At 42.0% G+C, this 12,517-nt stretch overlaps 2 protein-coding genes across 2 annotated transcripts; one reads left to right on the forward strand and one right to left on the reverse strand.

Annotated features, from left to right (window-relative positions):
• Positions 1-6,312: 6,312 nt before the first annotated feature.
• On the reverse strand, positions 6,313-7,539 carry marveld1 (MARVEL domain containing 1). Its single transcript, XM_042433474.1, has 2 exons — positions 7,491-7,539; positions 6,313-7,232 (listed from the first exon to the last, which is right to left on the reverse strand). Exon 2 carries the CDS (start codon positions 6,830-6,832, stop codon positions 6,335-6,337), a length of 498 nt encoding a protein of 165 aa, XP_042289408.1. The 5' UTR covers positions 6,833-7,232; positions 7,491-7,539; the 3' UTR covers positions 6,313-6,334.
• Positions 7,540-7,730: 191 nt separating this feature from the next.
• Positions 7,731-10,886, forward strand: LOC121911699 (arginine vasopressin-induced protein 1-like). Its single transcript, XM_042433473.1, has 3 exons — positions 7,731-7,902; positions 9,098-9,460; positions 9,589-10,886. The coding sequence occupies exons 2-3, from the start codon at positions 9,111-9,113 to the stop codon at positions 9,845-9,847; spliced, it is 609 nt and encodes a 202-aa protein (XP_042289407.1). The 5' UTR covers positions 7,731-7,902; positions 9,098-9,110; the 3' UTR covers positions 9,848-10,886.
• Positions 10,887-12,517: the final 1,631 nt, after the last annotated feature.

The raw sequence follows: 12,517 nt of genomic DNA on the forward strand, positions 1-12,517 counted from the left end.
TCTTAGTCTAGTGGATGTTCTGTATAACTGGATTGTGCCCCCTAGTGAGTAAATTCAATCATTGTTCACAGTCTCGAGTACTGAGTTAGAGTAGAGCTAGAGTAAGGAGCATGAGTATATCCTCTGCAGCAGTAGATCATGTCTGGACAAGCATGAAAAAATAAACAAAAGCAAACTGGGCTCAAAAAAATATAATCGACTTCATATCACCTCATTTGGTGATATGAGGTCGATCAGAAACTATGTTGTCTGGAACGTCATACCTTTGCTGCCTTGTTTTTGTTCCTCATTACATTTCTTTCCTGTGGAACACTGTTTCCACCCTGGATCTTTACATCTTTACTATGTTCTGTACTGTACCAAAACTGCTATGCATAATTGCAGCAATATAGACCTAGTTGTAACATGTTGAATACTGCAAACACATTTGACACTTTTAAAAACAGAATATTTTAACATGGCTAGAGAAAATATGCTTGTGAATCTGCTGTTTTTACTTACAACAGAGATTGTATGCGCTTCTGTGTGTGAAAACTGTGGGAAAAGTGTCGTTGGGAAACAGCTCTGAGCCATGAGAGCTATTATCAGGAACTCCATGATCCATGCTTGGAAGGAATGTTTGTTTTACTTCCCAGTGTGTGTCCGCGTACACCGCTCTAAAGATGCAGTATTTGTAATGACTTTTCCTTTTTTGGAGTCTCTTACCTTGGATTTCAGTCATGGGAAAATTCATCATCACTTCCAGTTCCCTCTTTGAAATGATGTTTTTGTGAGGTAAACATTACAGGTGACGAATGACGTAAGTTGGGAGTGCATGCCCTGCATCAGTAAATGTCAGAAATTAATGAATTCATCCCCCAGGGACCAAAAACTTCCCCCTCCCTTTTTTCTCTCAAACTCATCCAGTCTGTAACAAACTCTCAACATCTTGCTGAGGATTGGCAAAGTGAAGGAAGCTGTGGTATTTTCAAGGTTCTATAAATAGCTATCATCATTTCCCACCACTGCCTGCCATTGCCCTCACACAACACATGAACACTGTGCCCATTCAGAAGTATCGTCTGCTGCAACAGATGTGAAATCAGTAATCCCAGTCACTATGTTCGGAAACTATACACTGGCGAGTATCAGAGGCAAACTACAAGGCCTTCCACGCCTGGAACACTGTGCCGATTCATGCCTTACACAGACAGGAAATGTCAATCTGTGATTCCTAGTGGATCTTTGGAGACATTTTTGCACTGTTGTTCCCTCTCACCGCTTACCTTTTTTCCCCCTGCTCATTCACTTGTTCTGTCTGTCTCCATCTGTTTTCCCAGCCCCTCTTTCCCCTTTCCTCTGCAGTGGAATGTGCATCGCAGCAGTATCTGATGAAAGTGTGGTTAACAGGGCGCTGCGCTGCTGTGTGCGTGCGTCTGTGTTTTCATGTTTCATGTGCGTACTTGTAGCCTCATGCAGACGAGGACCGTCAGCAGGAAAAGAGTCAGACTCAATCAGGTAGGATAAAGCAATGCCCCAGAGTTTGGGTGGGTAAGAATGATGGGGCAATTCCAGTGCTGGACAGCTGCTGAATGTGTTCAAATAACCAAGAACAGACACCTGGATCAGTAAAGTCTGAGAAAGTCTTCTGAAGTGAGGGGCCAAGCTGTGCACAAGGAAAAAAGATGTTTGGATTATAGTTTTAAAATATGGGTATTTCTTCATCTGAATGATTCCTGCTGAATGATGCTGAGTATAGAAGAAATCCTAAAATGTTGAAGATGATGAACATTCATTCTTATCATAGTCAGCGGTGGAAGAAGTACTGAGATCTTCTACTTGAGTAAAAACACTTTATTATCAGTAAAAGTCTTGCATTCAAAAGCTTATTTAAGTAAAAGTACAGATGTAGTAGTTGCAAAATGTAATTAAAGTATTAAAAGTACTCATTATGCAAAATGGCCTTAGTCATTGTTTTTGTCATGTACAGTATATACAGATATTCAGTGCCTGGAAAAGGTTTGGTGCCCCATGGATTCATGTTTTATTGTCAATCAAAGGGGATTTTATGTGGCTTTTGATCAAAATAATCACAAATATATTAAAAAATCCAAAACATATCATCTGTTTTACTCGTAAAATCTGCATTGTTTAAATGATAAACGTAGGACCACTACTGACCTCAGAGAAACCAAATGTTATCCCTACTGTTTACTTATATATGGATTAGTTAACAATAAAGTTCTCCTGAGTCTTGATATGAGAACAGCTGTCAAATAAACATAGTGCAATAAAAAGTCAAATAAAATGTAGTAAATGTAGTAAAAAGTAAAGTACAAGTACCTCAAAATTATACTGAAGAACAATATTTGAGTAAATGCCCTTTGCTACATTCTACCATTGGTTATAGTTACATTTCTGAGCAACAATGTGGTGTAAATTGAAGATATTTTATGTGATATTATGAACCTCTTTGGTGGTAAGATATGTACATTATGTTCTCCTAACTAGCTCCACTGATGCTGTTCTGCAACTCAGTGTGTGTTCTGTTCTATTCTGTTTTAAACAAAAATTTTCTAAGTTTTTACTGAGAAAGACAAAAGACATTCCCGCCATGCCTCTATGGTAATCTCACCAGTGATTTAATCACAGCCATGAGTCACAGCCATGTCATTGTTATCCATTTGGGCTTCACTTTTAGATTGTCTGGCAGAAAGCTGTGTATCAGTTTTTCAGCTAATTGACATCAGTCCATGTCATCAGTGCGCATGATGCTTTCAGGGAGGGCCAGGGAAACCATTAGGAGGGGTTATGAGGGACTGTTGGGCGGCTGGTCTCTCTCAGACGGGTGGGAGCGCACACACAGGAAATGTCTCTTTGAGTAGCCAAAGTAAATCTCACGCAGTTGGCACTCTGGAGAAGTGCCTGGCCCTATAAGTGCTTAAATGTCCTTATACCTAGTTGTCTGGGTTTTCTTTACTGTCTCTGTAGCTGGAAAGAAATACAACAACCTCTCTCTTGTGCCACACACACACCCTTCTAATAGGTTAGGAGGTAACATGGATCACAGACTAATGTTAGTACCTGTGATGACAAGGGTGATCTGACTAAAATTCAAAATGGGCTCAAGCACAAAAATGACAAATCTGAGCAGATGAGACATCTATAAAATGTGAGCGATGTAATAATAAGGAGCCTGTTAATGTGGTAAACTCAAAAAAGGCTTTCAGGGTTAATGTGGAGAATCCTTTTCCGGCTCTAATTGTCAGCATACGCTATAGTTGTGAGTCATCCAAAACTTAAATGATTCACTATGGTTACTTTCAATATCAAACTGAACCCTGGATTCGGTGCTTTGTTTATGCAGCACACTGGGCTGTTGTGTACTCTCTCCGCTTGGCTGTATACAGCAGTGTGTTTCCACAGGCGCCGACACGTGGACAGGACAACACTTCTGTGCAAATCTCAGAGGGGGAGAGAGAAGATAGGGGAGGAGGGGAGAGGGGGGGGGACTCCTTTCCTCTTTAGAAGTGCTAGATTTATATCCCGCTGCTGCAGCTGGTCAACATTAACCCTTGCACTCCTGGAACTCTGACCACAGATGTCACCTTGCACTCGCATGGATGCACAGAGAGGCCACTGACCCAGAGGATGACACACTGTTCAGTCATGCTTTCAGCATAATTAAACATGAAAATAAACTGAATAACAATCGAGCAAACTATTTGACAGTATCCCCACTTGCAGTCGGCTCTGTCTCTTTATGTGGTAACTTTGTTGTGTGTTTTTTTTTTTTTTATGTTTCAGCCATCTTTACATCTGAAATTGATATCTGTATAAATCATATCACAGCATGGAAGCAACGGCAAGATATTTCTCATCTCTCTACACTTATTAATCACACATGTTTTTGTATTCTAATCTCTTGCAACATTTCATCTCTAATGCTCCATCCCAAGAATAACTCAACACATTCAGTTGGTAGCGTGCAAGAGGAAGGGACAGCGCCCAAAAAAGGAGAAGTGTGTGTTCATGTGTGAATAACCTAAAATCTTTTATTCTGCACATTTCCCATGACGGCAACAAGTGAGCCAAGTATAGATCTTCTGGAGAATTACACAAACACATAGTAATGATTCTTTTCTTGCTGACTGCATGAAGTTATCACAGTGTGGCTTTGGGTGCTGTTTAAGCAACTTGTCTGCACCATGTTCTGTAGAACTGCTGCATGCTGACTGAAATAGACGAGACATTGAATCATCTTCCTCTGCTTGGCTCCATTTTCATTGGCTGAATGTTAGCCCACCTCCAGAACCCCAACAGACTGTTCCGGTAAGAACAAGCCTCTTCCCAGATAATTACACACACACACACACACAACACACACACAACACACACACAACACACACACACTGCTTCCAAAAGTAGGATAAATCTCCTGCAACACACACATTCTCTTAATGATACATAGACATTGTTTGTGTGCATGCGTGAGTGGCTCTCTTGCTGCCTGTTAGAGACACAGATAGTTCTAAGGATCTATGTCTTTCATGTGGTTAAGTGGAGTAGCATATAAATGATCCCTGCTGATTGGCCGAGGCTTTTATCTCCCAACAGGAAGTTCCTGAGGGCTTCCGTCGCCAGTCTTTCTAAATCTGTGTTTCATTTGGAAAAGCCACCAAAGGCACAATTTGTGCAAGTGCCCAGCCCTTTCTCTAAATTTGCGCAAACAAAATTAACAAAGCATTTTACGAATATTTTCCTCAAGCAGCTTGTTTGAAAAATGCTGCTTCTTATGTACCCAAGATCATAACAAGAAGAAACTGGCTGCCGCTTACTGGTCTTTATTTGTACGCTTTTTGATCTTTGGCTTTTACATAAGGAACACTTAGGAGATATTTTTTTGTTAAATACACACATGGTAGCACCAATCACATCCGTATTTTTGGGTTGTTGTTGTTGAGTATACAGCATTCTGACAGAAGGCACTGATAAAACTGTATGCAATGTTTGAGTCCGACAAAACAAAAACAAAGCTGGTCAAAGGGAGTGATTTAGTCCATCACACTTCATTAAGTATCAGTATAGCTTGCTGTAATACAAAAAAAATGTAAACACATAAAAATATATACTTTTAAAAAGGTAATGAAAAGAATCCCTTGTGAAAATAACTGTAGTACTCCTATGACAGATACAAAAAGTAGCTTAAGGCCATTGTACTGTGAGTTAAACACTGAATATACTGCAAGCCCACTATAATAAGTCCCTGCAGGAATATTAGAGTGATTCTTTATGAGGGAAATGGCATTAAATTACTGAACAAAAATAAGAGTAAACTTTAGAGGCAGAAGCATGGCCTTAAAGGACGGGTTCACAATTTTTCAAGTCTTAAAACAATAGTCAGGTGCCCAAATGAACATTTTGCTGTAATCGTTTCTCCTGTTCATACTGACCATTAGAAGATCCCTTCATAATACACTTACAATGTAAGTGATGAGGGACAAAATCAAGAGTCTGAATATTGTGAAAAAATATATTTGAAAGTTTATCTGAAGCTAATATGAAGCTTCTGCTTTCCATTTCTGTCTTTTTAGTACAAAATTCCTTCTTTTTGTTACCATCTTTGCAGCACCGCTGAACAGGAAAACACTGTCTGTCAATACACAAAGAGGGATTCTTTTTACTAAAAAGACTTTAAAAGTGGAAGATATCCACTTTATTCAACTAACTCAGATGGCTGAAGCTTCATATTATCTCAGGATAAACTTTTAAATACATTTTTTCTCAAAACTGTGGATTTTGGCCTCCACCTACATTTTAAGCGCATTATGAAGGGATCTACTAATGGTCAATATGAACAGGAGGAATGATCACAGCAAGCAAAATCTGTTTCAATATTTATATAGCCACCTTACTATTGTTTTAAGACAGACTTGAAAAATTGTGATCTTTTCCTTTTAACCACAACAATGAGACAAAAACGTGACTCTTGTACCTCTCTGGTGGTAGATTGTATACAATGCCCTCTAAACACATCTTCCCTCAGTCTCCCATCCTGTGGCTTAGGGCAGGGCCCCTGCTCCTGGAGCTACTTGGATATTTTCAGGTCAACAACCCTTAAATAAACTAACAAGAAGGCCACATGGTGATTTTTGATGATTCTGCCTCTCCGCCGAGATGGAAGGTTTGGTGGTGTGTGGAGACAATAGAGAGAAACGTGTGATTAGAGTAGCTGTTGAGTTAAATTACAGTGAAGTTAACTATTCCTCATCTTGCTGTGGATACCCCTCATGCACCCATACCCCCCTCCCTCCCTCCCTCCCTCCCTGTTGCCATCACCCCCCTTTGAGTCTCATCAGATCACCGTTTGCTCTCCTCTACACTTCCTGCACGCCCCATAAATAACCGAGAGGAGGTAAGCCAGGCAGCACAGGCAGGCGAACACGGCGGCCGTCAGGTAGACCTTGTACAGACAGTTGTGCTTGTACTGCTCCAGGTTGCAGTATGAGTGGCGATCCGTCTTGTAGATCATCACACCTATGGCCGGCAGGTAGAGCGCGGCGGCGGCCACGTCGTGCGCCAGGTTGGTGGACAACCAGCGCTCGCCGCCCAGCATCGGGACGAGATCCTGCTTGTCCAGGAGGGTGAGGAAGAACAGGGCGAGGGTGAGGAGCCAAAACAGGACAGCGACGAACAGGACGAAGTGGATGGATCCCTCGTATTTGTTCGCGGCGATGGTGACCCACAGCCCGGCTCCAAACACAATCTGCAGGATCCGGATGATTCCCAAAAAGCTCTTGACGAACTTCAGGATATTCGTCCTCACCTGCGGCTGGGGAGGTTGGGGTGGCATCTCTCTCCTCCTCCGATCACTCTCGGTCCCTTTTTCCCGAACAGGGCGGGTGCTTTCTGCCAGCTGCAAACAGCTGGCGAAAAGATGACAAAAAAAGTGGAAATAACAGAGTGGAATGCCTGGTTTGTGGTGTGACAATGAAGCCAAAAGTGGGCAAGTTTAAGTTTTAAAAAAAGGGAACTCTCTGTTCTTTCCACAGCCCCGGGGTTTTGAAATGAAAAACCTTCTTGTATGTTTCGTCTTTTCCGTTTCCTCCGTTGAATGTAGCGTCTGTGTAGGGGGCTGGGTGATGGAGAGGAGGCGGCCTGTAATTCAAAGCCTGCTCCTCCTCTGCTGGACTGCTGGACGCATCCATGTCCACTCGTCTGCTGCTGTATTTCCCCCGCGGGGTGTGACCTCTCTGTTCATGCAGAAGTGAAGTATGACAAGATGTACATCTGAGAAATAGGTTATTGAATTTAAACATCCCAGATATGCAACAGTTTTTAGTGCTTTCACGTAAACAAGTCTGAATTTCTTCCCTATCACTCCATTGTAGATAAAATACAACAAAGAAACAGTTTAAATCTGTTTAATAATACGAGGTTTGTTCATATAGCCTAGATATTTAGTAGCCCATGCGTCATTCTGTTTGCGTATTTGCGCACAGGATGCTCACATGTTATTTCTCTGTCACATAATTGACAGACGCTCCTCGTGCCAGCCGGGCTCATTGACGTCAATGGATTTCAGCGTACACACCCTACGTGGCCGAGGGGGCGGAGCCAAACCTCCTCCCTCTCCCCCCCCTTCCCTGGACCCGTGATTGGTCGTCATAAAGCCCCTACTCATCCCGGACAGGAGGGAGCAGATGATATCTCTGCTCTCGTTGGCCACTGGATGGCATTGATTTGTGACTGACAGTCGGCTCAAGGACAGAAATTGATCGCAGGTGAGGGACATAAACAGACTGTCCTGCTACAATTCAGCCATTGTGGAAGCTCCCATTGAAAGGGGAAGAACGAGAGCGCCGAGGGAGATGCTGTAGGAGCAAACTGTTGTGGATATAACCTCCAATAGTTCATTTTCGGGTAAGCAAAAGACCTTTCATTTTTCACATCGACTCTCACGGGATTCCTGTTTACTGCCTTTTACCCACAGCCTAATAAAAAAAAACACAACGGATTGCTGCAGACAGGACAATAAATTCAGTATGCATCGTATCTTATCTTACACCAATATTTTACAGGGGCTTTATATTTCCCTTTTTTCTGTAGAGATTTGTTCTTCTGTTTTGCAACAAATATCTGCATCAGTGATCCCTAACAGTTTGTTATGCAAACAAAACACAGTTAAAGACCCAAGTGGGAGGGAAATAAGAGAGAAAAAAGCTTATCAGGTGATATTTGATTTATGTTAACCCACTTCTAATGCAACTAAGTGGGTCAGAAAGTTAAGATATTTGTCTGTAGCCTGTCTAATGTAGCCTAAAAAAAATCACAAGCTTGTCCTCAAACAACCCACTGGCTGTTTAAGAGTCACAATCAGGACAGTGTGTTGTTTTTTCTGTTCCTGAATAGACTTATCCTGTAAAAAGATTTTTAAAAAAAGAAAAAAAGAAATGGATAACAAAAGTACATTCACACATCATCTGAATCTATCACAGTGTCTACAGAGAAGTTATGAAACATATATAAATAAATGGTTAATGTTTAATGAAGGAAGCAGGAGATTTGCACCTCTGGGTGCAGAATAAAGTGAATTTGAAAGTTAGTTTTTGATCTTGGGAATAGTAGTTTGACAAAATAATCTGAGCAGCTGGTCTTCATCTGTACAAATTCCATCCATGAGCTGCAGTTGAAGGCTCAGAAGAAAGCTAGTAAGCAGACCTTGAGTTTAAGATTATTCTGTCAAACTGAAAGAAAAGGAAACACTGCTGACCCATATTTAATTGTAACCTCGGGTCACTCAACTAATACCCGTTTGTTAGTGTCCCACTTGAAAGCATATGTGAGTAAAGCGAGATAAAGTTACCATCTGCAGTTTAATGAGCTTTAAAGTGCAGTTCGTCACTCACTTCCTAAAGCAGGATTAAAGAATCAGAGCAGAAGATTTGCATCTGACTGGCAGCGTTTCACTTGTGCCAGCAGCTGTCTGTAGGTGTTGTGACGCAGTCTGTGCTCATGTACTTTATGCGTCACCTTCCATTTTGTGTTTTTTTTTGTCATCTGTTGCTTTGTAAACACATCATAATAAGTTGAAACTGTTGACTGATTCTCCACACAGCAGAGTCCAGTGTATGCCACCTTTCCCTGTGTTTCTTCGGATGGATACCGGACCCGCATCCCCTCCGTCCTCAACGGTGGCGGGCCCTTCCCCGCTGTGGCGGCTGGCTGAGAGGCGGAGCAGGAAGGCTGGCTCAGGGAACATTTTCAGCAATGTGAATCTGTGGCAGCTCCAGAGGCTGTTCAGAGCGGCTGGGGACCAGGATGCGGAGCAGAGGGCCCAGCTGGTTTGGGGCCACAGAGACGAGGCTGAACTGGCCCAGGCTTTAATAGGACTGAGGGCCCGGAGTCACCGCAGAGGGCTGAGGACTAATGGGAGAGACGTGCTTGGCTCACACTGGCTGCGAGCCTTCAATCACCTCAGGTAGAAACACAGCTAACCTGATGTTTCATATGCATCGATTCATTTATAGATGCACCAAACTGTGTAAACAAAGTTAGTTTCTCGTCACTTTTCATATTTTCTTAAACAAAATGATGTATTTCGTTCAGGATTGGGGAGAACTTGCCAAGCAGCCAGGGGAAGGATCCTGCGGAGGAGAGTGATTCTGAGGCCGGAGCTCACGGCAGTCCAGAGCCATACCGACACACCTCGGTAGGGACAACAGGAAGAGGCACAGGGGCCACGGGGGCACTAAGTAAGAGCCAGGGCCCCACAGGGACATCCGAGAGACCAGTTAGATCTGGCTCAGGACTACGGAGAGGAGGAGAGAACGACCCAGAGAGATACCTCCACCGAATACTCCACTGACTTGACCAAAACCTCTGAAATGTCAAACTGGCTTTTGGTCTGCACAGCCCGATTACTGTTCTGATGTGATGAGACGCTGGAACAAGGTTGAATTAACTCCTAGGAGGAGCAACATGGTCGCTGCCTAAATGTCTGTCCTTTCATGGTGCTGCACTGTTACCTGTTGCAGACACAAAACTTTGACTGACAGTTTTATATTGTGGTTGCCTCTCAAGAAATGCCTTATGTGTTCTCCTGAGTTCATCCTACCACTCACGCTAAGCTCGCATACTGATAATTATCGCCAAAATAATCAGGATATGGACAGTGATGTCATTTTAAGTAGTTTTGTTGTTCAGTGGTGTAAATCAAGAAGTGAACATGTGAGTAATTTGAAGTTATTTTATAAATGTTTCCATCTTTATATGACCCAGTGTTTATCAGTCTGAAAGTACTGTTGTTATTATGTATGGCTGCACTGTGAATTAACTTATCAATAGATATAGTCACCTCCTGTATCACAAATAAAGCCATATACGTAGATGTACTGTGTGTGTATTAGCTTGGAACGAGCCTAACTTCTGATTTTGAATTCAAACTACTTGGGTAAATTGGGAAGAGAGTAGGAAGTATCATAAGATATAGTAATACATGACCAAACATAACATGTCACTGGACACGTTGACTCAGACTTAATGACATGTCACATATCTTGTACTGTACTTGTACTTTCATGCAACCGCTGCATCAGGCACCTCAGCCAGCCACTAGTTTTCACTTGGTGAAAATAAATCATCAGGTGGTCAACACTGCCAAGATACCAAAAAAAATAACTGCAAGGCCAAACTCAAAAGCGTTTCTTACTGTCCAGGGAATGACGGACTTTTTCTGTTATTAAATTTTGAATGGTAACAGTGTAAAATCCCACTGTGCCTGTGAAAGACTATTTGTCACCAACCTCATCAGATTACTGGAAACTTGATGACGTTTTTTGAAAATACTGTTTTGATGTGTAATTTTTAGATTTATGGTAATAAAGAAGTGAGTGTTTGTATTGATATTTTGTCTTTTTTCTTGTTTGGTTTGTGTTGTTTCTTTGTTTTATAGTAGTTACAACACAGCAACCACTTAAAGCTAGTAAATCATTTTGCTATTCAAAACCTCATCAAAGGACATAGAGATACAGTAGGTCTACTGAAAATCATTAAAATGGATGTGAGGCTTTTTATGGACACAGTTTTTGGTATTGAAGATAACAGTTAAACATTTTCCAGCATTACTAAACTAAAGAAAGTCAATTGTTTTTGCTTACTGATTTTCAGCACTGTCCTAGATTATATTCATATGATTACATATACTCACATCCAGGAGCTGCAGCCTGTACTGAACAGCTGTTTAGCATTAAGTGCCTTGTCCAAGGGCACTTCAGCAGCAGTTTTTGATGGATAGAGACACACACCCATGCCTTTTCAGCAGCTCTAAGGATTTAAATGATTGAACTTTGGGTGAAAAGGCTGTTTTGGTCATCAAAACAACCCCACACATTCCATGTGTTACGACTCATGTAGTAGATTCTCTGAGAAGAGAGGACTGCTGGAAGAGCTGTATTAGAAACAAATGCTGCTATCCAATGATCAGGACTGTTTATGAGGCCATCATGTAAGTCAGTTTGCAGTCACTAGATGGCACTAAAAGTTTTGTTTTGGAAGAGCAGATCATTGAGTCAGAAGGTAACTTTTTTGTCATGCATGGCACAGACACTTTCTCACAGAAAACTGTAAGTATTCAGAATATGTTATCCCGAGCTAAAGGGGCAGACTAATTTAATTAGATGAATAGGTAATCTTGTTGGTCTTAGCTTTTTCGTGTTTAACTTGACTCCTCTGCCAGGTCTATCACCTTACATAAATATGTAGTGATGGCTAATGAGTTGTAAAAGTTTTATCTGGAATGCAAATGTCCAAACCCTCAGGCAGCTTCACACAGGTGCAACAACAGTCCACTTCAGCCACAGAAGCTGTTTGAAGTGTTAAAAGTTCTGTATTTGTCAGCATGTTACATTTGTCCATGTGCCGTTTTATCCATCCTTCCATCCAGTTTCTTACTGCTCAGTCTGGTCAGTCTAGAATCAAGTAGATCCAGTGTGCACCGGAAGGACTTCATGTCCCAGACTACGTGTGAATTTAGACTTTCAGGCTTGGATTGCCCTGTATCCACTAGATGTCCTCTTCCCCAGCAGTTTCCTCCAGTTCCTCCTGGGTGACGCCAAGAGATTCAAAGGTCATCTGGGAGATAAAGTCCTCAGTGGCGCCTGGCTGGTGTATTGGGAAATTGAGGCATCTGCTGGAAAGCTTTATAAGGTGCTGAAACCTCAGCTGACTCCCTGAATGCTGAAAAGCAGCAGCTCGACTCTGAAGTAATCCCCAATGTGCTGAGCTTCTCACCTTGTTTTGTAAATTAAGCTCATTGCACAGGAAGACCTCATTTTGGTGCCCATATATGGTGAATTATCCCAGTCTTTCAGTCAGTACTTAAACCTTATGACTATAGATAAAATATGGAGTGATGATTTAGCAATAATACAGCCGAAAGAGCCCTATTCAGTGTCTTACCAGAGCCAGTTAAGGGCACCAGGGCCCACTCTTTGAGCCCCCATGCTGAACTAGTGACCCCTAGTTCAGCCTCAAAAGG

Source organism: Thunnus maccoyii, chromosome 14, assembly GCF_910596095.1.
Source record: "Thunnus maccoyii chromosome 14, fThuMac1.1, whole genome shotgun sequence".
Lineage (NCBI taxonomy): Eukaryota > Metazoa > Chordata > Actinopteri > Scombriformes > Scombridae > Thunnus > Thunnus maccoyii.

Excerpts from the sequence above, each read along its gene's own strand:
- LOC121911699 (XM_042433473.1), top strand. The coding sequence starts at position 9,111 with ATGCCACCTTTCCCTGTGTTTCTTCGGATGGATACCGGACCCGCATCC. Across the intron at positions 9,461-9,588 it reads CGAGCCTTCAATCACCTCAG|GATTGGGGAGAACTTGCCAA; the intron begins GTAGAAACACAG and ends TATTTCGTTCAG.
- marveld1 (XM_042433474.1), bottom strand. The coding sequence starts at position 6,832 with ATGCCACCCCAACCTCCCCAGCCGCAGGTGAGGACGAATATCCTGAAG.